Source organism: Leuciscus leuciscus, assembly GCF_965113295.1.
Source record: "Leuciscus leuciscus genome assembly, chromosome: 22".
NCBI lineage: Eukaryota > Metazoa > Chordata > Actinopteri > Cypriniformes > Leuciscidae > Leuciscus > Leuciscus leuciscus.
Genome location: NC_138746.1, coordinates 3,614,432 through 3,641,941, shown reverse-complemented (window position 1 = coordinate 3,641,941; position 27,510 = coordinate 3,614,432). Strand labels below are relative to the sequence as shown.

General features: G+C 35.8%; 1 protein-coding gene across 1 annotated transcript in view; it reads left to right on the top strand.

The window, feature by feature from the left end:
• Positions 1–210: 210 nt before the first annotated feature.
• mertka (c-mer proto-oncogene tyrosine kinase a) overlaps positions 211–27,510 on the top strand; it is a 43,020-nt gene continuing 15,720 nt past the window's right edge. The window contains exons 1-8 of the mRNA XM_082153309.1: positions 211–477; positions 2,187–2,544; positions 4,652–4,752; positions 4,837–5,007; positions 13,803–13,889; positions 15,201–15,316; positions 15,564–15,747; positions 18,360–18,505. Coding sequence (XP_082009435.1) covers positions 387–477; positions 2,187–2,544; positions 4,652–4,752; positions 4,837–5,007; positions 13,803–13,889; positions 15,201–15,316; positions 15,564–15,747; positions 18,360–18,505 — 1,254 coding nt within the window. The 5' untranslated portion in view covers positions 211–386. The remainder of the gene's footprint in view (positions 478–2,186; positions 2,545–4,651; positions 4,753–4,836; positions 5,008–13,802; positions 13,890–15,200; positions 15,317–15,563; positions 15,748–18,359; positions 18,506–27,510) is intronic.

Genomic DNA, 27,510 nt, shown 5'->3' with positions numbered 1-27,510 from the left:
ATAAAGTGATATGTCATGAATTTAGCAAAATAATTTGGAAATATAAGTAAATATTATTATAACGCACTTGGACACAAAAATATGCAGGTCATCATTATGTCATAAAACAAAACACACACGAGTAGTGAATTTGTCAGGAGCGCGCATCCCAACCTGCTGGTGTGACGTCACGCGAGGGACCGCGCTCCTCCAGCGGGAGCGCGCGTGGAGTCTGCTGCATTCGTCACGGCGAAACACACACACACACACACACACACACATTCCTTCGTGTGTTAAATGACCCCGAGTAAACAGAAAAGAAGATGTTATTTGATCTGCACATACTCTGCTTCGAGTGGATATTCGTCTGACACATTTACACGAGAGGAACGAGAGAAGGAACCGTTATGGTGTTTATTTCAGGCAAAAGTTTCTCAGCGATGTTGCGCGTTTTAACTCCACTGCTCGTCGCATTGTTTTCACAGTCAGTGACAACTGGTAAGATACGTGTGTTTTCCTTTAAGTTACTGTTTTCTCGTTGTGCATGCTTTAAAAGCAGCTGAATCAACAACCTTAAAAAGTTTATTGTTCAGGAAGTTTTAATAAAACGTGTGCATGTGTTGAGATTTGTCTGATTTGTTCCGTTTAAAAATGGCATTTTGCTTTGTTTGTGTCATATGGAATCGATGCGCAGGGGCTTTAAGTGGAATCATGTTAACTCTAAAAATTGCTTTTCTACATAAAAAAAACAAAAACAAAAAAACTTTAGTTGTTTGTTTTAGTTGTTAATTATGTGCTTTTGCAAAATGTTTCATAAAAGTTTAGAAACTGATATTACTAGTATGTTCATGTGATCAAAAAGATCAGATTTTACTGGAGCACTGGTATTATTTGTTATACAGTACAGTTGTTGATGTTTATAACACGTTAAATATCATGAATACAATCTAATAGACAAAATCAAAAGTTTATTATATGAATAGGTTTGATAAACTGACAAAAATATTCTGATTCATATACAAAATTAGTGACAGAACATTATATCCCAGACTAACTTTGATGCACTGAAGCAAAATGTTTGATTTTTATATATATGTGGAAAATCTATATTCACTAAACATACATTTTTCATGCTGTGGATTATGTATCTGAAATCTCATCAGTGCTCACTGGGATTGTGAAAACCAGTTTATAAGACTTGGAATTTTCTATAAAACCTGGACCTGTTTATAACATCTTTTAATAAAAAAGTGGAAGTGCTTATAGTGTTAAAATTGAGTTACCACTCCAGTACATGTTCATGTTCTTGTTCCACGCTAGAGTTTATTGACAAGCAATAGATTTCTATCACTAAATCATTGATCTACACAACAACAACTCATCATTTAACTGTGCAATACGAGTTGAATGTGTTGTACGAGATCTTTTTTATCTAGTTTAATGAATCCTTTTGTAGTATATATACAAAAGGCTCTCTCAATAAGAGCTGCGTATGCTTCCTTTGATAACGGATTCCTTTAGAGAAAGAATTTCCTTTTGCTCCTAGAGAACAGGATACTGGTTTTCCACTGCATTTCTGAAGCAATGCCAAAGCTGAGTCACTTAGGCTACCTAAATAAACAAGGGTTTCCCTTACTGAACAGCAGTGCAGCTGAACCATGTACACCATATAGCGTGGAACTCAATGATTACATAATACGTGTTTGCATTATAATTCAAAAATGATGGTAGTACCATGGTCAAGTCACCTTTATTTACACAGCGCTTTATTATACAATACAGATTGTTTCAAAGCAGCTCTACAGTGATAAACATGAAAATAATGATGCTTTCTGTCACTTCGACACTCCCCCTACAGCATTGGTCCTACATTTTGTTCACACAGGGTGCGTTCCGGGACTAATCCCAGCAATGTTACCATGTCCCCATCCTGGGATCGATCCCGGGACGTGTTTACGTTCACACAGAATTCATCAATTATGAAACAAAGTCGAATCAGGAATACAGAAATCTGTGGTGTCATCATTCAGCTCAATTCAGTTCAAGTTTTCTTGCCATCCAATAGTGGCTACTTTTAGAGACTAGCTTATATTAGATACTAGATTAATTGCAGATGCAGCACACCAGGCCCTTATTTGTAGTTTTACATGTAAATGTAATAAGCATGATATGCTTATATTGACGGAAACTCTGATGTCCTCAAACAGCTGTCGGTTGGAAACATCCCCTTACTGTCGTCCATCACGGAGGTTCACCGCACTGGGTGAGACAGGGCCGTTCTTTCCGTCCAACGCCGGCAACGGAGCCGCTGATCGTCCCGGGACGAGCCTCCAGTGTACATCTCTCACAGGAGGAGATCCAGAAGCTGCGCTTCAAACCCACCGTGGGCAAAATCCAGCGGTCGGAGGGGACAGAGGTCACGTTCAACTGCTCCATAGACATCAACGACGTGAGCCAGGCCCAGGACCTGAATATTCTGTGGTTTAGGAATGGGAAGGAAATCCCTGATGGCATGCAGACGCAGATCTACATACAACGGACATACATCTTGCAGTCCACTATAAGGTGAGATGATGTACTACCAGCTCAAAAACAATTGTGACCAATTCATAGTTTTCACGTGGCGTCACACCATTATAGGAACGGCCATCTGGAGGGCAAAACGAGCCTTTCCTTTATTGCATTGCATTGTCTTCTTTTTTTTTTTTTACCAGGTTTGTAGTAAAAAAAAACGAATTCATTATACACTTTATTGATTATGCATACTTTGTACAGGCAGGCAAATGAACACAGAATATTAATGCAACATGAGATTTCTTGTTAAGTGTTTTGTCCATCGAAAAGCATTATAAAGAAAACACGTTGCGTTTACATTCTTGGCTCATTTGCTCGCCTCTATATAGTATGCATTATCAAAAAATGTGTAAACTGAATTTGATCTTTTAATATCACTGTTTTAGTACATTAAGGCACTTTAAGGGTGGGTTGCACAATTGTGACCCTGGACCACAAAACCAGTCACATGGGTCAATTTTCTGAAATTGTGATTTATACATCACCTGAAAGCTGAATAAATAATCTTTCCATTGATGTGTGGTTTGTTAGGATATGACAATATTTGGTCGAGATACAACTATTGAAAATCTGGAATCTGAGAGTTCAAAAAATGTGAAACATTGAGAAAATCTCCTTTAAAGTTGTTCATTTATGTTGGCGATTGTGCCGCATTCATCATGTGCCGCATCATGGAACATGATCTTTACTTAATATCCTAATGATTTTTGGCATAAAAGAAAAATCGATAATTTTGACCCATACAATGTATTGTTGGCTATTGCCACAGATATACCCGTACGACTTATGACCAGGATCCAGGGTCATAAATAAGGATTCTTTAGCCTGGCCTCGGTTCGCCCTTTAATTCTAACGGTCTTTCTTTCTGTGTTTAAGTGGTGCAACACAACTCGATTTAAAATAAAACCCAGACCAACAAATCCTTGATTAGCGTTAAACTTTGCTTAATTTAAAGGAACCGTATGTAAGAAATGTATTTCAATTAATCATAAAATGGCCCTGATATGTCACTAGACATTAAGAAATCATGTTCATTTCAAATACTTATATCACTGACAACAGTAGTCCGGCCAGGATATTGTCATTTAAAAGTGAAGTTGCAGCCCTCAACTGATGTTGATGTTGTCATGTTGTGTTTTGGCCTGAAGCTCCACCCTCCACCTATCTACCAATCACGAAGTCAGTAGTGTTTCGGCATCCGGGTTGCCAGCTCTGCTCTAGTTAGCACAGCTGCAGCTACAAACGTGTCGAATATAAAATGCCAGCCTATCTGGCAACCTGGAGTCAGGAGGGAGGGGGAGGGGATACACCGCTCTACAGTAATTTGAAAGTGATTGCAGTACCAGTTTTGGCCACAATCTTACATACGGCTCCTTTAATCCTGATTGGTGCAACACATCCCTAAGTGTTTTTCACGTTTCCCCTCTATTTTGAAAAACTGCAGCAGGGGCTTTTATTGAACACAACTGCACAAAACTTGCGTCTTGTTTAAATATTTTTATATTGGTAGATGACAAGTTTGCCCATTCAGATTAATAGATGAGTTAGTCTCAGAGTCTACGAATGTCCTTGTAATTGGATAATTTTGTATTTTTTGTAAGTGGAGTTTGGTGAATGTTAAGGAAATCCATTCAAGACACCTTTTCCATGAAAACTTTATTAATTTTGTTAATATTTTTTAATCAAAAATATTTTAATTAAAAAATGTAAAATAAAATTGAATGCAAATAAAACTAATAAATAAATCTAAATTTTCATCTTCTTCTACTCTTCTACTGTATTATTACCAGCTCCTATCATACATTATTTTATATGTTTTTAAGAGTTTGAAAGTTGCATTGGTTATACTCGTCTGCTAAATTAATAAATGTAAGTCTAATTGTTTGTTTAATTTCAGCAATATTATGCATGTCGCAAATGCTATTGTATTAAATTGCATCAGCCTATGCATAAAATATCTGCACTATATCATCAGCCACCTTTCTCTTTAAAAAACAGTCAACAACTAAGAGTAAAATTTCATGCAACACGTTTTTGTGCCTCCAAAGCTGTAAAATCAAAATTTGTTAAAAATGTATTTGTATATGTCATCTTTCAGCATTAAAAGTGTCCAGAGAGCAGATGCTGGAGAATATCACTGCAGGCTTAGTGTCAGTAACAAGATCATTGAGTCAAATCCCATCATTTTAGAAGTGGAAGGTAAGTAAACCTTCAACCCAGCACACAAACATTTGCTTATGCATTTTAGACATTTGATGTTTTACACATGTTACTCATATCCAGGCCTGCCAACCTTCACCATACAGCCGAGTGACGTGAACATCACGAGGAACACTTCCTTCAGGTTGACCTGTGTGGCGGTCGGTCCCCCGAACCCTGTAATCATCAAGTGGCTTCAAAATGGCACGAGATTTGTAGAGCGCAACGAGTCGTCCAGCACCATCACTGTTAAAGGTGAGAACGTTGGCTTCTTATATGGTCCTCAGCGCTGTTTTTAAGCTGCCCTGTTTCTTTAATTTAGCTGTAGATTTAAAATGCTTTAGCTATATGTACGAATTTTCATGTATTAATAGGTTTTTTATTGCCAATGTGTGAACAGTGGGGCCTTGAATCACGTTCAGTCTCTTATACGTTACGTGTGCACGAGCAATAAGTTTCTGACTGCAGTTCACTTAACGGCCACCGGTGTGGCTAATAACAAAGGTTTCTAAATTCTCCATATAGCAGAATAACATGTAACTTGTTGTCAATATACAGTAGCAGAGAATCTAAAGGCCTTTAAAGTGAAACCTTGCAGAAAAAAAATCTCTGAATTCAGAAAGAATGGAAGATTTTGTTTGGGTTACGGTAACAGATTTGCTGTCCACATTTTTATATTTGTGGTATAAGGTCTACCACAAGGTTGTACATTCCTAAGCGCCTGTTCACATTAAATGAGTCTTCAGTACGCTGACAAAAACATGACAAACTGTTCCTCTGGTCAATCAGGACATCCGTTTAACAGGAAAACAGTAGTGGCCCAAACTTTGAACAACAGGAAACAATTGAAACCAAACTTAGATTTCCAGTGCTGAGGGAAGATTAAAATAAAAAGTCATTCTAAGGGCCATTTTTTTCTACAAAAAATAAAATAAAAATCAGTAAGATTTTAAGCATTTTTAAGTGTTAATAAATTGCTTTGTGCACAAAAACAAAACAAAAAACAATTGAGGATATTTTATTTTTTGTTTACTATTATAGTAAATATATATATTTTTTTATTTTTTCAGTTTTAATTTTAGTTGGTTTAATCATTTTTATGTAATTTTGTCATTTTTATTAGTTTTATAAAAAGTTATTAATTTAGTTAACATATATATACAGTATATATAGCCATATAGCCGCTCTGGAGAAAAGCGTGATGTCATCGTCCAGCTCAGTTCAGTTCTCATATAATGGTGTCAATGCAGGCTAATCAATAATATTGTTGAATATTAAATGAAACTTATACTTGGTACATAAACTTATTTCAGTTAGTTGCTAAAGCAACATTTTTCATCTTAAGTTTTTCATCTAATATGTATATTTTATATGTTCAGTTTTATTTCAATGAATGAAAACAATTTTTAATAGTTTTTGTTTTAGTTAGCAATAACATCACTGCACTTATTTCAGCAGAAATGCACAGCACGGAGAACCTGAACTCTACAGCTTTCTTATCCATTTACTTTTCAAACAGTTGATGTCATAAAACCTCTCAAATCCATTTTTATTGCCTAGCCTTCTATGGTGATTGTAATTTCCAATTTTCCTCTCTAAAGTAATCAGTTTCACATTCCGAGCAGGGTCGTGTATCTCCCCTCGAAGCAGCCGGGCTGAGGTCATCCGGCACATTTTGGAAAACGATTTGGAAAAGTAAAGCGAAAGCAAACCAACTCTGATTAATCAGTCGTGTTTAGACGTGAACTTTGAGAGGGAGAAACATGCTAAATCACTTCTGTGTGTTTTTTACTGATAAAATCTACTGATGACACAGTTTAACACTGGTAATCGAGCAGTCAGATTACACTGATTACAATGAGAACTTTAAACTGAGGGTCATTTTCTTTTCTTGATCATATCAAGTGGTATAATTAAATCTGTTTCAGCTTTGATTGAGTCACTTGATTGATGAAATGGAAACTATTTTATAAATGTGTACTATTGATATTATAGTGAATGATTCATCCGTGCATGTCCCCGCGACCCGGCCCCGGATAAGCGGAAGAAGATGGATGCATGGATGGATTCATCCGTGCATGTGTCTCTAAATCATTTTTAACGTGATTTTCATTGCGATTTTAACTTATTAAAAATACATTTTTTTGTGTTAATTTTCATAATTATTTATTATTACTTTGAAATTCCCATTTCCTCTTTTGACTTGGCTAGTCTGCCTATTCTGTATCCCAGAATACACTACACTCTTATAAACAAAGGTTCACAGTGGCCCTCAAGGATCTGAGTTTGACACCAATGCCCTACATAATACTTTCATGTTTAACAGGTCATGTTGATTTATTTTTCTAGTGATAAAGTACATTTATGAGCTGTTTAATTCATAAAAAGAAATAAATTAAAATTAATTAAAACAAAGTTAATTAATTCAAACTAAATCCATAAATGGAATCCCTTTATGGAACTCCTAAAAGGTTCTATAACTGAAGTGCGTAACGGAACCTTATTGAGGTTCTATATACTATATAGACCAAATACAATTCTATTTTGTATTTTTACATTGTCTATGTAATTAACGTTTTATTTATTAAAAATAAGTCTAAATCTCGTCAAGTTAGTTTAAGCATTTTTACATTTATTCCAAAATAATAAGTAAAGGCAGTAACAATTTTAACAATATATTTTATTTGTGAACTGATTCTTTTTAATAGAATTTTGGGATCATTGGTCATCAAGCTCAGCAAACACTCGTGGTCACACAGAAATACTGCTGATTGCTCACTAAAACCCCACAGTCATCATGTTTTCAGGACATTTCAAATTTGATTTTGATGCGACATAAAGCAGTGAAATGGCTGAGTTGTTTACTTACTTTTTAATTAGTATTTCCATTAACGCCATCATTGTCTTCATTCAGGCCGATTCGAGAACGTGCATGAAAACAAGAGGCGGGATTTATCATAACCATAACCAACCATAACCAATCACATCCAATCATAGCGCGATGTGACTCTCGCGTGACTTTTCCCCCATTCATTCTCAATTACCCCCCACTAAACCCACCGCACGCTTTAGAGGGTGGACACTGTTGGACACTGTTACTATAGAAAAACTATTGATTTATGCACTTTTTAATGTCACATTTTGTCATATTTGCGTTGTTTTATTTTTGTAATGTAGATTATTTTCCTATTTTTTTGAGGAGGCACTGCCTCTCTTGCCTCCTCGGAGGAAACGCCCCTGGTTTGTTGTTTTTGTCAGATCAGTGTGTTACTCCGAGGGGTTGCACACACTAGTCGACTTTAATACTCTGCCATGACACTTTAACCTTGACGTCGACTAGTCGCTGATCATGGCCTATAGACCTTATGAAGCCCCGCCCCTTTTCAGCGCTGCGCTCGTTGTCTCTTGTCTTCCGGTCTGTATTTTCACAGCAATCTTGTGTATTTATCAGTGAACGACTCATTTTAAAATTTTCCCGGTCTACTGACATTTGTTAAGACATCTGCTCTAAACATGATAACTTTCGTTAACTTTACGTTAAGTAAATCCACTTCAAGAGCTAATTACTCCTGGACAGCGATGCCATAGAAATATACAGAGCGACCGCAAAAACAGAAGCTCAAAGACAATATTCTAAAGATGGCGGCGCCCTCGTTTCTCTGGCGCATAAGGTCTATAGAGTGCACAGCAGGATAAGAAATCTTTGAAGTCCACTTTTACGGTCCCTTTCCAAACAGTTAAAATGACAAATAAATGCCTACTCAGTTCCACAAGATATGGTTGATTATACCATCGGGATGCTCAAAATGCACATTTTAAACAGCTTACTGTAAGCGACCAGCGTTCAGTCTCGGCTCGAGGTTCTGGCTTATTTGTTCATTAATTACATCATCAGCGACTAGTCGACATTGACTCGACTTTCATCACATAAATGTCGTCTTAAAATATTAGTTCAACCTCTAGTTACTCCTGTCGCCATTGGTCGGGGTTCGTTTTCACCCAACTGAACATCGTTTTTTTGGTGTGTGTTTGGGCAGAGTGAACATGACTGTTATTGACTGTTTCCAGCTTGTTTGCTGGTGTGTGTTGCCGTTTGTCTGTCCGGTGTGAATTGGCCTCAGAAGTTTGGGATGGTAGCATTGAGTTTTGCAGGGAAAAACACTCACGGTTTCAGAAAATACTTAAATGTGTTTTTTTGTGGTTAATCTCCAAGGTATGATAATCGGTTTCTTGGCAACAAACGTAAACCTGAGTTATTGTGAAAGCAGGATTTTTATGGTTAAAGTTTATTCAGCCGGTGCTATAGGGAGAGAGTGCTGATATTACACACACACAAAAGCCTCATTCAGCTCCACTGCAGAGAGCCTTGAAAAGAACACACAGATCAAACTTTAGATGGCTGGAGCCGACCCTTGCTCTCTTTAGAATAAAGACTTTAATCGTTCTTTACTGCACATTATATGTTCAACCACACTATTTTTAGTTATATGTACAGCTACTGTTGTTTATGGTCTTTTGAATATTAAAAAAGTTCTAGATGTTACATTACAGGTTCTTCAGATCAGATCTATATTATCTGTAGTGAAGCACTTTTAAATTCTTCAAAGCATCAGAACCTATTTATATTATACATATTTAATATTTATACATATTTAACTATTTAAAATATATTTTTCAAGACTTAAATGGAAACCTATACTTCCCTTACAAAAAAGTACTGTGGTGATACCATGGTACAAGGATGATGTCAGATGTACCATGGTGTTTTGATATGGTTCTGAATGATTATTATGGTAATTTCCTTTTCTTGTTAGTAAATGTAGTTACCTTTTGTGGTTTTCTAGACCATTTTTCACCTCTAGAATGAATCAGGGCCCACAATTGGCTTTAGCAAGAACTCTGTGGCGATGCACATGTGAAATATTTCGCATAATTATGAGAAATTAAATCAGTGTGTCTGCACTTATGTTATGATTGACACAATGAACTGTGCTTCTTGTTATTCGCATTCAAGGAAATCTGTTCAATTGATTGTCATGAGACAAAAAAAATAACAATAATAATGTATAACACAGTTTTATAGTTGGTAAATTTATTTTAAACAAATATAATATATATTTGTGCAATAGCGTGACGTCAGAACCTGGAAGTCTAATTCGCCGCTGGTTCCCTTGAGATTTTCCTATGTTTTTTTTTTATTTATTTATGTGTAAAATAAAGCCTGTGGTAAACATAACTTTACGATACTTAAACGTTAACACCCATATCGGAAACACAAATTTTAAAGCTGTTTTTTATTTTAAAAACATATGTTTCTAATAAGTAGCAAGACGTTCGGGGTGTGATCGTGTGCAGTTTACGTTGGAGAGCAAAACGTTCAAGTATTGTCAAGTTATATTTACCACAGACCTTATTTTACACATACATTTAAAAAACACCATTGGAAGATCAGATATGCCCATTACTTTGTTTAATAAGTGCATGTTTCATCTCTCATGTATGAGACAAAAAGACTCAAAAGTTGCGGTAAAACCACAACGCGACCCAGTTCTCCTTTAAAGTGTCGTTCTTACTGGAATTGATTCAAACAATGTGAACACAGAAAGCCTCTGATTTTCCATGTTGAACTCGGGCTCACTGTCCTTCTCCGCACAATGGATGCATTGCGTAATGCTCACACAAACACTTTCTTTCTCTCTCTGGATGCTGTGATGTGTGTTTCCATCAAGAGGGAACTAGTTAGAGCTGGATATGACAGTTTCCCCTGTGAAGACTAGCCAGTAATTACTGCTAAAGTTACAAAATGTCCACGTAAATGCCGAGTTCGGTAAACCATTATGAAACTTCAGCCACTGCGAATGTGCTTAATCATTTCAGGACTTGCTATACACAGCTACATGTGTTTGGATGCAATTATATGCTCAATACGGACTCAAAACTTTCAGTTTAATATATAAAAGATGCATTGCTTCCTCGCCGTAACAAATCAACTACAGATTTCATATTCCAAACTGGTCTGAAACTGAAATAAATAAAATATGATTGGATGGTCGCAAGGGTGTTGCTATTTTATTTTGGGTGGATGAATGAATTTTAGAAGTTGTTAATAAAACGAAGATGATTGGAGTACGTTTTACAAGAAAATACTGTTTCATTCATTTTTGTACCTCAAAATTTCACATTTAAAGCAACACAAAATAACATTTTTTTTACCTTAAAATAATGTTTCCAAAATCATTCATCAACTCGTAACAGGGTGAACGGCACTTCTGCATTCGCTTTGCGACCCTCTATCGGCTATAACCGCACTATGCAAGTTTGCCAGATCGGGTAGCGGATCTGTAGTTCGAATGAGACATAAAAAACTACAAAATTTGACTTGCTTTACGGCAAGCGTTACAATAGTCATTATTTTGTTTTTCTTCGTTTTTGATGTCGCAATACATCCTACTTTCATAAAATCATGCAACATACTCTACTTATCTGTGGACATCTTTCATTCTAAAGCCGGTGCTGGATAAGACTAAATTATTTACGATAGCGGTAATGTACAATTCCGCTTCCAACCTGTAGGGGGACCGAAGAGGAAAAGTGCTTTGGTGTTGCTTTAAAGGCACAATATGTAAGATTTTTGCATTATAATATCCAAAAACTACTTGCACAGTTCACTTGTGTACTTACATTATCTCAGATGTTTCCAACTATTTTTAAATCCAGAGAAATTCGCAATTTGAACCAATGTAACGTCATTTGTGACTGTTCATTAGTGCTTCTCTTTACAAGTACGGGAAGACGGTTTGCGCATGTTGAGTTTCCAAATGCATGTTATAAGCGACTCGGAGCAGATGCAGAGATGAGTTCATGTGGAGCTGCATTTACTGTGAGCCGCTCGGAGACACTGAAAACACTGGATCACGAGCTGCTCGTGTGCAAATACATATACAGTATTGATTTAACTAAACTTCAGCCTCTGCAATTTGATAATCCGATAAGCCATGATCCGATTACGGTTTTATTTCCGTTAATTTAGCAGCCCTAGCTGCCTGGATGTTGTTTGACAGATTAGATGGATAATACCATGGTATTTGTTTCAAGGTACATATAGAACAAGTAAGAATTACCATGGTAAATGCTCAAAAAACTTCTTTCTGGTACTCTTTTGTTAGTGTTGTAGTAGTAGACCCTGTACCAGAGAGCTTTCAGATTCTGCTGGATCCGTGTGCAGAGTCTGCTAGCATGGCTATTCTCCAAACCCAATAATTACAGGCCGTCAGAAAATGCATAGTTCCTGGCACCCGTACAACGTGCAATCTGTCCAGCCTACTTGCATGCTTTTTTGGTAACCAAAAGTCAGTTTATTTTCATAGCTTTTCTTTTTTCTTTGCAAATTGCCTAAATTTAGTCAGATTTCTGAAAAGGTGTTTGGAGAGACTCCATTTGTATACTTTCTGTTCCGTCATTTTTCTGCTAAACTGAAGCTAAAAATATGATCTTAACTTTACAAAATGTTCCTCTTCGTTTCTGGCATTTGATTTGGCTGACAATGTTTCTTTTAAAGTCCATTTGCTTTTCAAAACCATATTCGTGTGTATATAGGAACTCTTTGCAATTAATTAGTTTCAAAGGGATGGTTTATTTAAAATATATTTGAATGTTGTATATTGTGCCTCTTCTCTGGGTAAGAGCAAGAAAGTGGTTAAACGTCTGGCCATTTGTCTTCTTGATGGAGGTCTACCTCAATAATAATTAGTGCAAAACATCCCTGTGAGTTGGTTTGAGTAAATTAGTCATTTGGGAATACTGGAGCTTTTGTATTCATGAAACCTTGCTTTTCCAAGTCCATACTGAACCCATAATCATTCCTACAGTGAATTAAATACTGGCATCTATTATTTAAAATTTGCATCTTTTTCCAGACGGCATTTCAATAGCATAGTTCAGTCACTGTGGCGCTTGAAAATGGAGGCACGATCTTGTCCCACTGACAGTCAGAGATAGACACGTTTGATACTCAGAAACATGTCAACAACCAAACAAGTAGCTTCCTGTCAGCTCCAATGGGGGAGGCAATGTGTCCTTTGTGACCGAGTCTCTGGGCATGGGCAGAAATGCACTTGCACAAAAGGGATATTATGGTTGCGCTTGTGTCAGAGTGGGACTGGAGTGTTGGCGTGGAGTGGCACTGAAAGACTCGTGCTGTGAGACGCGCCGGCGCTCGACCTCCACGATTGATGCAAACCTTCATTGCATGTCACCTGGAGACTCGCATCACTATTATTTAGATTTTAAGGACCATGAGTGGCACCAAATAATAATAACTCTTTACAGTAAAAAAAAAAATTTGTAAGTAAGTGATGCAGAATTGTGAAAAACTCACAGCCAATATTGTAGGCAGCTGTGGATGGGAGATCAGTTTCCAAATTTGTTTGTGCTTTTAATTGTGTTAAAAGGTGTGTGTTATGTGGTAAAATGTCACTTCTGCTCACCAAGGCTGCATTTATTTGATCAAAAATACAGTACAAAATTATGAAATATTATTACAATTTAAAATAACTGTTTTCTATTTTAATATACTGTAAAATGACATTTATTCCTGTGATCAAAGCTGAATTTTCAGCATCATCATGTGTCACATGATCCTTCAGAAATCATTCTAATATGTTGATTTGATGCTCAAGAAACATTTATTATGATCATCAGTGTTGAAAACATTTTTGTGGAAACTGTGATGCATTATTTTCATTAGATTCTTTGATGAATAGAAAGTTCAAAGAACAGCATTTATTTGAAATAGAAATATTTTGTAACATAATAAATGTCTTTACCGTCACTTTTGATGAATTTAATGCATCCTTGCTGAATAAAATTATTATTATATATTTTTTTAAATCATACTGACCTCAAACTTTTGAACAATATTGTATAATTCTAGTAATAATAATAGTTAGCAAGCACCACTGGTTGTTCCCGAACAGGCTCCCATCTTCCATAGTTTTAATGTCTGCATGTTGGAGTGAGATAGAAAATGTTTTCTTGTGTCTTCTGTGCAGGTGTTGATGCTCCCACGCAGTACAGCTGTGAAGCTCACAACGAGAAGGGCCTCACAGTGTCCAGAGAAGCTCACGTCAATATCAAAGGTGCTGAACCTGAGAACAATGCTATATTCAGCATTATTTATATACTATATATTATTTTAATATTTTCAGTGTTCATTTTAGTTTAAGTTTTAGTAGTTTTGTTATGTGCTTTGGCCAGTTTTATTCGTTTTTTGTTTCTATTTAGCTTTAAAGGACAAGTTCGGTATTTTACACTTAAAGCCCTGTTTACAGATCGTATCTGATGAAATAGAACGGTTAAGATTAAAATTTGGACACATGCTCCTGTCCCGAGAATTTTAGGTTTATTTCGCTTTTGTGGACCTATTTTGCCAAACGCGTCACACCCGTGATTCTTCCGTTGAGAGCTTGAATAATAGACACTCCAGCCCAGTTGGTGGCGATAATGCACCTTTGCCAATTGCAAGCAAACCACGGGCATTTCATTGAATACACAGAAGAAGCAGAAGAAGAAGCGGCGGAGTAATACCGTAAAGGTGCTGCGGTCTCACAGCACGTCCTATTAAGTCAATGGAGTTGGACAAAAACTACGATAAAACCTGTGGGAATGCATCTTTTTCAGCAATTTTTGAGGGAACATATCAGTGAACACCCCCTGACCACTCGGTGAGTTTCACGTCTTTGTAAACGAAAGTTTAATGTGTTTTTAGGACGGAATCTTCCAGTGCATATAGACAACCATTGTGGGGGTGGTGGGGGGAAGCGAAATAAACCTAAAATTCTCGGGACAGGAGCATGTGTCCAAATTTTAATCTTAACCGTTCTATTTCAGCAGATACGATCTGTAAACAGGGCTTTAAGTGTAAAATACCGAACTTGTCCTTTAATTTATATTTTTATATCTTCATATTTTCATTTCACAAGCTTAAGTTCTTCATCTAATATTTATATTTATGAAAGTGAATTTTACTAGTTTTAGTTAACACTGAAAACATTAACACTTTTTTTTCATAACGTAATGGCGATTCAAGTCATTTTCCATTCTTCGCCATTTCCCACAAGGGTGTTACACAAAGGATTTGATGCGTGAATCCATAACTTGTCATGTAAAGGTTTCAAAATCAAAATCAAAAACTAGTTTACAATTAATCAAGTTCCAAAGGCATGAATTTTAGTGTTTTCCACAGTCAAAAGACTGTCTAGCTTAAAACCCTTCCTTCTTCCTTATTCTTCTTCAAATTGTAACGCATACGTAACATGTATAAAACTAGCTACGTGTTACAATACAAATAACACAAAATATACATTTATAAAAAAAAATATATCTGAAATCTGAAAAGTCTTATTGTCGTTTTTGGCTCTAACACACATGTTTTATAAATGTTTATCCAGAGCTTCCTGACAAAGTGTCAAACGTCACAGTAGTAAAACGTGAGTCCAACAAACTCCTCTTGAGCTGGACTCCGGGAAACGATGGCTTCTCTCCTCTCAACACGTGCCACATCACGGTAAGAGGGACAAAATGAATGAACGCTGTTTGTACAGGGTTATTGTATTGTAAATAAATCCTCTGGGGAACAAAATGTTCAGTTCAGTTCAGGCTGATTTATTTTTCTTGTGTTATTTTCCATCCATTTTAACTTGCGCCAAGTTGACATCGTAATTCTGTTCAGTTGGTAAAGTAACACCACTTGAAAGCTTTGATTCAGATGATGATCATCATTTTTGTAACGGGTCATAAATCATCTGTTGTAGGTGCGAGAGCTCGGCCGAGAGCCGGGGAGTCCTACTGCCGCACAAAGCACACAAGTGCCTCCGTTCCAGTATGAGATCAGCAACCTCAAAGCCATGACCTGGTACAACATGAGTGTGTCCTGCATCAATGAAATCGGGTCGTCACCACCCAGCGCTTGGGTCCAGAGCAACACCACTGAGGGCGGTGAGTCAGATTCCTGGAGCAACTTCCTGGACTTTCAGTAAATAAACAAACATTCTGAGTCACAGGCTTCATTACTTCATTCATCGACAGGTGTTTCTTATGTGCATTTATTTGATAATCTTAATCTTATATTATATTAAAAATGTCTGTACTGTCACTAATGTAGAGCTGCTTGATTCTGTATAAGTGGAGAATCACAATATATTTGTTAAAAATAGAGATCATGATTCTGAATAGACAACTACACAAAACAGTCTATTAATTTTATTTATTTTTAAATCGGATTGAATGAATGATTCAATGACTCACTCATATAGACTTCACTTGTTTCATTGCTGGATGAATTAGCATTTCTGAATGAATCTCTTGAAATGAATGATTCAATGACTCACTCATATAGACTTCACTTGTTTCATTACTGGATGAATTAGCATTTCTGAACAAATCTCTTGAATGAATGATTCAATGACTCACTCATATAGACTTGACTTGTTTCATCACTGGATGAATTAGCATTTTTGAACAAATCTCTTGAATGAATGATTCAATGACTCACTCATATAGACTTAACTTGTTTCATTACTGAATGAATTAGCATTTTTGAACAAATCTCTTGAATGAATGATTCAATGACTCACTCATAGACTTGACTTGTTTCATCACTGGATGAATTAGCATTTCTGAATGAATCTCTTGAATGAATGATTCAATGACTCACTCATATAGACTTCACTTGTTTCATTACTGGATGTATTAGCATTTCTGAACGAATCTCTTGAATGAATGATTCAATGACTCACTCATAGACTTGACTTGTTTCATCACTGGATGAATTAGCATTTCTGAATGAATCTCTTGAATGAATGATTCAATGACTCACTCATATAGACTTCACTTGTTTCATTACTGGATGTATTAGCATTTCTGAACGAATCTCTTGAATGAATGATTCAATGACTCACTCATATAGACTTCACTTGTTTCATTACTGGATGAATTAGCATTTCTGAATGAATCTCTTGAATGAATGATTCAATGACTCACTCATATAGACTTCACTTGTTTCATTACTTTTTTTATTTTTTTTATTTTTTTTTGCGCTCATGTCTTTTTTTTTATTTTATTTTTTTTTATTAAACATTACAAAGCATTAAGCAATACAGATAAACATGGAAAAAAACAAAACAAACAAAAAAGATTCACAGACACAAATAATTCGCCAGGGTAACAAAAAAACAAAACAAAAACAAGAACAATGCTATGCATTTACCTTAAGAGGACAAAAAGGATGAATAAAGAGATACAGTTTTCATTGCTTTGGGATTAACAGAGCTTTGGATAGTTTACTTGTTTCATTACTGGATGAATTAGCATTTCTGAACGAATCTCTTGAATGAATGATTCAATGACTCACTCATATAGACTTCACTTGTTTCATTATTGGATGAATTAGCATTTCTGAATGAATCTCTTGAATGAATGATTCAATGACTCACTCATATAGACTTCACTTGTTTCATCACTGGATGAATTAGCATTTCTGAATGAATGATTCAATGACTCACTCATATAGACTTCACTTGTTTCATCACTGGATGAATTAGCATTTTTGAACGAATCTCTTGAATGAATGATTCAATGACTCACTCATATAGACTTGACTTGTTTCATCACTGAATGAATTAGCATTTTAGAACGAATCTCTTGAATGAATGATTCAATGACTCACTCATATAGACTTCACTTGTTTCATTACTGGATGAATTAGCATTTCTGAACGAATCTCTTGAATGAATGATTCAATGACACATACATTTTTTAAGCCACTTGTCTCCACCTACTGGTGTAACGATGTAATTGATACAATCTTTATATGAAGCTCAAGTTTCAGCAGGTGACTTACTCTATTTTGATCGCTACCATAGACATCAGTGTTTATATCCGAACTATAAACATTTATCCCAGTACTTATTGAGCGCAAGTGTATGTTCAGAATGGAACACTAGCTTACCACATAGTGTATACTGTACTTCATACTGATATGCATAAAATGATATGCATTTGCAACAATAAACATGCTAAACATTGATATGCTGCTGTCACATGTGAGTACATTCAGTTACCTTGAAAGAAAAGCTTTCGATTTTTATTATCAAATAACATGTGAACAAGGTATTAAAATCACATAATTTCCAATTAATTCTGCACACTGGAAATTAAAGATGTAGTTCAGTGCAATATGAGAGTACCGTTTTGCTAATAAGAGAAAGATTAGAAGAGAATTCCTGTAGTATGTAATTATGTCGTTCATATCCAAGAATTTTCCAAATGCCGAATGGGAATGGGAGTGACCTGGCAGTTAGAAATGCTTTTCTTATGGGTGTGTCCGTAAAGGATTTCCTCTGTATTCCTAAAAGGACCACGAAGGATATTTTTGTCCCTGATAAGCATTTTGGTTTGTTATACTTTACTTCTAACGTAATACAATCTGGACTTGGTTTCAAACTAAGTAGTCCTTTGGTTTGTCTTTGGTCAGTATTTTACATGTTGCTCAAGAGATGATTTATCTGAAATGAAAGTGTAATTTTACTTTTTACTTGTATTATTGTCAGTTCCATTGGAGGCCCCCCAAAACTTGACTGTTAATGTGAACAATTCCATGTTGATGATCCGATGGGAAGCTCCGCCTCCTGACAAGTTGAATGGAGTCTTGCAAGGATATGATGTCACTATTAAGCACGGGACACGTACGAACAAGGTTAGTAATTGGGTTTGCCAATTGTGTTTTGTGTACTAACAAAACTGAATTTAGTAAATGTCAATGTATGAGTAAATGTCCCCCTGAGACGAGAGATTTCTGGATTGTGTGTCTGGAAAAAACCCTCTGATGACGCAAAAATCGTCATTTAGCTCATCGGAGGCTCGTTTATCCAGAGGCGAGAGACTACAGCCAGGAGGAGGAGCTCGTTCTGCATGTCTTCAACCCGCCCATAGGGGGATCTCACGATAAAACGCCGTCTTTTCAGTGTCGAGTCGACTAGTAGCCTAGTTGTATCATTTCTCCCGATACTGCCCTCTGTAACCGGTAGGCGTGGCTTGGGATTGGCCTCGTAGGGCAGCGAAGCAAGTGCATTCTGGGAGTTACATTTTCTGGCTTTTCTCAGTCTAGAAGGCTCCAAATTCTAAATCTACTGCATAAATGACCCAATTTAAATACACATTCATCTTTCCAGCGGTGAAATATCCCTTTAATGCTTGCTTGCAATGCCTTGTTATTTAGAAATCAGCTGAAAAACTCTATAATCCCAAAGTTGTCACAGCGTATAGGAACGTTCTTTAAGAAACTTTGCTGAATTTGTTAAATTATTATTTAAAGATTCTCTCAAAGAATATGTTTACTATTGAGTGTCAAGGTTTAAGGTTTAAACAATGACTAAATAAAGGTAAACACTTTTTTTTTTTTTTTTTTTTTTACTGGTCACTGTATCTTCGACATTTTCACTATTTTTATTTACTTGTACAGTTCACTTAAATAGTCTTTGGTGCATAAGCATTTTTATTAGTACAAATATTCTACTTAATATAAAACTGAATGATTAATTTATTATTCTACAATAATTATTGCTGTTTTACTGAAGATTTTCACTTTCAGCTGGTGAAAATATTCACATAATTTCTACTTTACTCTGTGTTTACTGTGATGCAACCAGGGTTATCATTAACCACAACTAAAAACATAAATTACTTAAAATAAACATTAACTGAAATAAAGTAAAATATATATATATTTTAATGACTTTATTTTAAGCTAGCTGCCAAAGCAACATTTCTAATTTCCATTTAGTTTAAATTCTTAAGTAACTAAAGCTAAGTTCTAAAGTAACTAAAAGTAACTAACTTAATAAAAACAATAGATATATTTACAAAAGATAAATAATAAAAATGTTTTACTACAACTTTAAAGGGATAGTTCACTTTGAAATGGATTTTTGGTATGTTTTAGCTTACCTCAAGGGCATCCAAGATGTAGGTGTCTTTTTTTCCGCAGTAGTTTCAATTTTGATATTTTTAGGTCAAACCGTTCTTGTCTGTCAGTCATATAATGCAGGTCGATGGTCACCACCTCAAAGAGCAAGCACAGAGTCCAAATTAAAACAATTCCCCATCGTCCAAATTAAACAATTCCCCATCGTAAGTACACATTGATGGCCTAAGACACGAAACGAGCGGTTTGTGTGAGAAAACGAACAGTATTTATATCGTTTTTACCTCTTATACGCAGCCATGTCCGAGTGATCTGATCTGACGTGTACGCAGACTGGTGCATAGATATATACACACTAGATGTCGCCTTGTCTACGGCAGTTCATTGGAACGAATGTCTTTAAGGCGACATCTAGTGTATATATCTATGCACCAGTCTGTGTACACGTCAGATCAGATCACTCGGACATGGCTGTGTATAAGAGGTAAAAACGATATAAATACTGTTCGTTTTCTCACACAAACCGCTCGTTTCGTGTCTTAGGCCATCAATGTGTACTTACGATGGGGAATTGTTTAATTTGGACGACGGGAAATTGTTTTAATTTGGACTCTGTGCTTGTGTTTTGAGATAATGACCATAGACCTGCATTATATGACTGACAGACAAGAACGGTTTGACCTAAAAATATCAAAATTGAAACTACTGCGGAAAAAAAGACACCTACATCTTGGATGCCCTTGAGGTAAGCTAAAACATACCAAAAATTCATTTCAAAGTGAACTATCCCTTTACCTTAGATGAAAATATAACAGAAAATATAAAAATAATATTAATTCCAAATATTAACAAAAACTATACAATACTATAATATTGACTTAAACTATACTTCAAAAACAGCTGAAGTAAACATCCACACATCTGTTCTGTCTGTTCTGTGCCACACAAAAACCCCCTGAGTTCACTTTATAGGATCTACATATCCTGTACGTAACCAATTTGTTTTTTATTACTCAGTTCATCTACTTCTAAGTTGCCCAGAGCAGCATTTTAGTCGGTGTTGCTCTACAGACATGAGATTTTCACCAGCTGTGAGGAAATTGGCTGGAGCCATTAAAATAAAACAGCTGTTCTTGTTTCTAAGATGAAAGCGACAGTCTGAGATCATTAATGTTTCGTTTCCTTCGGCATGACAGCCTGCTTGAGTTCAGCTGTATTATTAAATGTCCCTTAGGCAAATGTCTTCATCATGATGTTATGCATTTATCATTGCAGATCAGTTTGCAATGTGTGATATTTGCCAGTTTTAAATTCGACATGAAACTAAAGTTGCACTAGTCTTTTCTTCCCTATTTTGACATAAATCTGAGTGAAACGGCTTCTTGAACAAGAGAAAAAATTGGGCGGGACCTGATTTTGTCCATCAGGATTTGATTGGATGATTGTGGTTTGCTATTGGTCGATCATTTGAGTGACAGGTTTCCCCGCCCTCACGCCAGTAAACACATCATCAGAGAAGAGATGCTGCAAGAGGGAGGGGAAGTTATTTTGATTACAGATTACAAGGCACTTGAATTTAAACAAAATCATGTGCACGGATAAATCATTTATAATAAATAATGCAATATATGCAAATTGGCCAATTTTGGTTTCATGGTGACTTTTAAGGAGAATTGTGTAATTTCTCCAAGTGCAATTGAGCCTCGCAGGGAGTTTGATTGACAGGCGATCTGACCAATCATAATCCGCCATCCGCCGGATTCGTGTCAATGAAAGTGTCAGTGTCATCAAGATGAAAAGTCCTGACACCATTGTTTATGAACAAGATAGTCAAATGGCTTTGTCATGTTTTCGTTATGACAGTTTACTCTGTAAATGTTTTCCAATGCAAAAAAGTCAGATCTTGGTGACACTACCTGAAAATGCTCAAGACAGCACTATATACTATTTGCACAGCCATCTGAAAAATACAGTAAAGTTACACATTACTGTATTTAGTGAGGTAACTGAGTACAAGACACTGAATATATGTTTCACATTTTTCCTGCATATGCTCTTTGCTATTGTAATTTGTTCACAGCATTGTGCAAAAGAAAAATACACCCTTATTTACAACAAACATAAAGTCCCTTTGGGTAGAGCTGTGCACAACTGCGAACAATATTGCAGGACATATTGGAACTGAACATACAACATACATAGTACTGTAATCATTCATGCACATCCAGACGTTCCTCTCTGTCTGGCCACATAATTTCATCTACATCACAGCGAATATCATCTCTTGTAATGCAGCGAGGAAAGTATCTCCTCGAGTGGCGATTAAAAAAGATTTTAAAAAATGTGTAAAATTTGCTTGACAGATTTTGACAACTAGTTCAACATTTTTGTATGTAATGACTCAAGCAATGAAATGAGGACTATTAGTTTTATGTGGGATGACTATTCAGCATTAACAAGTATAGTTCATTTTGACTGACATGACATAAGCAAATGATAATGTTATAAAACAGCAGAGAGTTGTATGAAAGCAACTGATGCATGTCCAAAAGCATCTGCAATTTGTTGGAAGGAATGAGAAACTGCTACTATGATGTGCACAAATGACTAAATGTTGTGGAGGTTGAACTAACTGTTGTGCAAATGTAAATAGTGATGTGAGAAATGCACCAAAGCGACTGAGAAAAACTGTAATGTTGATCAAACAACAACAGAAAAGAGGGAATCACTCACTGCTCTTGACTGAATAAAATTTGTATGGCTTTTATTAAAATCAATTTATTTATTTTTTGTATTACTTCTCACTTGAGTGCTTCCGTTAAATAGAATTGGAGGAAAATATGCATCATGATGCATCGAGAATCGCTTTCCAATCGACTCGTTGCCCTCTGAATCATAATGGAGTCGTGAGGCAAGTGAAGGTTCACTCCTCTATTTATAGGTGCACTTGTTTAGCTACAAAGTCATTAGTTTAGTTCCCATAGTCCATCACCTCTGAATGCCCTGTGAGATCTTTTGTCGATGGCCGGTGACCGATCAAATGGGAGTGGTTTTGTAACAGCATGGCATTTATTTCTCTCCTGGCACACAATGAGTGTACTTCCTTTTTCTGTGCTAGTCACAGGAAAGCGACAGCATGTGGAGAAGTCATTGGTTATTGTATGTCTGTCGTGACTCACCACTGACTGACCTGGAGTTCATGACGACAAATCAACGGCTGCGGTTAACAATCTGTTGTATTCTACAGCCGTGACTGACCTGTGTGATCTCATACTGTGATCAGTGTGAAAACAACAGTAACTGGAAATGAGCTGGTCTTGGACCGACACCTGTTGCTCTCCCTCAACAAAAATGACTTTGTAGTTCATCGAGTAACAACTGCTCATGGAAGAGTGCATTATTTTGATCTACATTTGGGTTTGGGTTTTCGGCAAACACGTTATCACAGCGCATATAAGTGTTTAAAGACTAGTTTTAAACTTATAAAACCTGTAAAGAGCTTGTACTATAATTTTATATTAAATATACTGTATATATTTATATTTGTAAGTTCTGGGTTTTTTTATGCTTTTGTCTTTCTTTAGTAAATTTTTGAAATTTTTCGTCTTATTTCAGTAAGTTGGCAAGGCAACATTTCTAATTTTTGTTTAGTTCAAGTTTTTCATCTAATATTTTATTTTATTTTATTTTATTTTATTTTATTTTATTTTATTTTATTTTATTTTATTTTATTTTATTTTATTTTATTTTATTTTATTTTATTTTACACACCCAAAAAAATATATATATATTTTTTTTTTTCTTACTGGCTTTATTTTCTTTTTTTATTTCTTTTTTATTATTAATATTATTATATATATTTTTTTTTTATTATTTATTTTACTTTATTTAAGAAGGTCCCTTAATGCCTTCATCATGACATCAGGCCTGGACAAGAAAAAGCCTTAAAATAGTGTTGCCTGTTGCAGCTCTAATGCAGTTACTGCAATAGTTACTGGAATAGTTAAATTAATATTTAAAAAAACAAAATCATTGCTTCACAGGTACATTTACAATAATGGCAGTGTGGGTTATTTATTGTTTGTTAAACCCTTGAAGTCTAAATAAGTACTTATTTGTATATTATAAGTTCTCATTCGGTGCATCGAGACAGGAGGTTATTCAGTAAATGAGTGTTTTAGTAAGTCAGTCTCTGGTAAGTGTGTAAGAATTAGAGTTGGTGTGTTTGAAAAACATGTTGTTTTAAGCTTGGGTTGAGTATAACTGCTGAGTTCGCTTTTCTGACCATAATCCAAGGGTTCCTTCAGCAAACGGAGGGCAAGGATTGAAAAACCTCAGAACCAGTAAAAAAAACAGAAAGCTATTATGTGAACTAGACGACCAGAAGTGGCTTATCGCAGTGGCTGGGCAGGATTTAGTTTTTCTTTTAGGTTTATTTTTCTTTCTAGCATCTATTTAACCCTTATTGTGTTGATTCTCATGCATGGTCAACAGAAATGTGCATTTAATAGGAAGTGCAAATCCAGTTTAGTAGATAAACATGCAAGTATTTCAATATTTAAAAACCAGAAACCATTTACATGCAGAAGTGAATTGCATGCACCCTAAATACCCTAAACTGCCCACGTGTACTTCTCAGGGCCCCTAGAACGAATCACTTCTTGTTTCGAGATGTGCAGATGCAGTTTTTCCACATTTTTGTCTGACTCAGTTGTAGTGTAAGTGTCAGAATGTGTGATCTGTTGGAAACAGAAGTGGCAACTTTACGCAACCAGCACATCGATGTGTCACATGTGTCATGTCATGTGTTAACCTCCCGATGTCCTCATGCTCACTGCTCACGAATCCACAAAAAAACAGCTTCTCTTTTTCATCCAGCCTTTGTTTTGTTTTTACCCTTGATTTCATATAAAAGGTTTTTCATTCCTGCAATGCTAACAATATTTTCATAATACATTTTTTTTTTTTGAGAACCAATTATATGGAAGTAGAATAATGTCAAATGTTTTTGAAATAAAAAGCCTGTTGAATTGCACTACTTGAAAAAAAATAGGCATTGCATTAACCATGCTTGCATTTTAATGCATTGTATTTTTAGTGCTTACATTTTTATGAGCTGAAATTCAACATGGTTGAATATTTAAGCTGTGAATATTTCAATTAAAAACATTTCAAACACCTTTTCAATATTAAAAATTCAATAATCCATATTCACCTTTCATATTTCACTTCCAAAATATTCAAACTGTTTAAAAATACAACCAATAATATTCAACAGGCAATTTTCGGTCCATTTTATTTCGCTTTGCAAATTCGCTTCCACAAATTCAGTGGTTCAAATTCGACAGTAAATTCAACATTGACGTCCAGGAACTGCAGGAAAAGCAGTAGATTGCCGAGCATACTCTCCATCTGCTGTTAGTCTACCTCACCATCAGATGGTGCAAAAGCGCTTGTTGTTGACGAAGACATTCATTCATAAAATGAAAATGATTATCTGTGTCAGTATATGCGCAAAAGATGATAAACACACAAAAGCTGTGTTTGTTTCATTCAATAACTTCATTGTTACTTTCCCTGTGTATTCTACATGTCATCAGCTTTCTCTACCATGAACAGGATTATAATCGGTTTCCCTCAATACCTCATACTCAAGGATTTCCCTTCCGTTGATACAGTGATATGAAAGACCAATCTTGCACCTTATTAGGGAAGTAGGCTGTAGGCTATTATATAGGCTACAGGCAAGAAGATGGACTCAGAATATGAACTTAACGCGCAAAGTTTCATGCTGAGCGTTTCGTGATATACTGGCATAAAATCAACACATACATACATATATATATATATATATATATATATATATATATATATATATATATATATATAGTATGCATACGTGTATTACATTAGCTTAAACTGTCACAGCACTTGCATATTGTCCTCCTATTGTTAGTTTAACTGTAAATCGCTTTGGATAAAGCTTCTGCTAAATGACTAAATGTAAAAATTGGCTTGACATTGGACATTCGCACATTTAGGGACCGTCTCTAAAGTTGCATACAACATTGGCATACACGTTTCTAACTTCAATAGCAAACTTAAATTTATTTGAATAAATATCAAAAATCCAAAGGGTGCGCATTATGCCTGACACTAAATGAACACTTTACAGTTGGTTTTATGACTGTAAGTCGTTCTATTCAAATGCTATCGGAGTTAGAAACGTGTATACCAAAGTCGTATACACTTTAGAGACGGTCCCTAAATGTGCGAATGTCCAACATCAAGCCATCTGTATGCCAGTCTATCACTGGGAAACGCTCAGCATTAAGCTTTGCGCGTTATTCTGAATCCATCTGCTTGCCTGCGCGTTTGGTCTTTTACATCACTGTAGTCCATTAAGCTACGTTAAGCGTTGTATATGTCCAGCAGGGGAATCCTTAAGTATTGAGGGAAACCCTAATAGCCTGCATGCAGCACATCGCCACAATATAAAGTTAAGGCAACTAAACAACCAAGAGAAATATATGTCAACCTCAAAAATGTAACATTGGATCTGTATATCCGCATCGGGGAATAACATTATAATCTCGTTCACGGTAGAGAAAGATGCATGTAGGCTACACAGGAAAAGTAACCGTGAAGACACCGAATTTAACATAAAACAGCCGTCATAATAATCACAAATACACTTACATTGCTGTAAATGAGTTTTATGAATGAATGACTTGTTCTAACTGTTGCAGGTCTTCAACACGCGCTTTTGCACCATCTGATGGTGAGGTAGACTAACAGCAGATGGAGAGTATGCTCGGCAATCTACTGCTTTTCCTGCAGTTCCTGGACGTCAATGTTGAATTTACTGTCGAATTTGAACCACTGAATTTGTGGAAGCGAATTTGCAAAGCGAAATAAAATGGACCGAAAATTGCCTGTTGAATATTATTGGTTGTATTTTTAAACAGTTTGAATATTTTGGAAGTGAAATATGAAAGGTGAATATGGATTATTGCATTTTTAATAATGAAAAGGTGTTTGAAATGTTTTTAATTGAAATATTCACAGCTTAAATATTCAACCATGTTGAATTTCAGCCCATAAAAATGTAAGCACTAAAAATACAATGCATTAAAATGCAAGCATGGTTAATGCAATGCCTATTTTTTTTCAAGTAGTGCAATTCAACAGGCTTTTTATTTCAAAAACATTTGACATTATTCTACTTCCATACAATTATGTCATTTTTCAAAGTTTTGGGCTCTACTAGAGTAGGTTTTCATGCTTGAATGTTCAAAAAACACATTATTTTTCACATATTGTACAGCTCCTCTCTTCCCAGTCTGTCAGTAACGCTCTGTTTACTTCCTGTCTCTATGAAGCCCCTCCTTCTGAAAAGCACACTGTGCTCTGATTGGTCGGCTGGACCAGTGTGTTGTGATTGGTCAAGCGCTTCGAGTGTGTTTTGGAAATGTCCCGCCCCTTACCATAACCAGCCGTTTCAACACACTACTAACTAACTCAACCAGGCCCCGCCCCTTTATTCTGCGTATTAATTATTTAAATTAGGAATATTGTGACGTGTTCGTTCCCGGAAGAAAACTGAAGACTACAATGGAGGCGTTTCAGGGAGTTCAGAAACACTGACACTGATATAAAGGATAACTCCCACTGGAGGGACTTTGCAGACCTTTTCAATGCCCAAACAGCAACATTACACAATAAATAAAGTTGAAAATGTAAAAAAAGCATAAAAGGAGCCCTTTAAGACCCATACC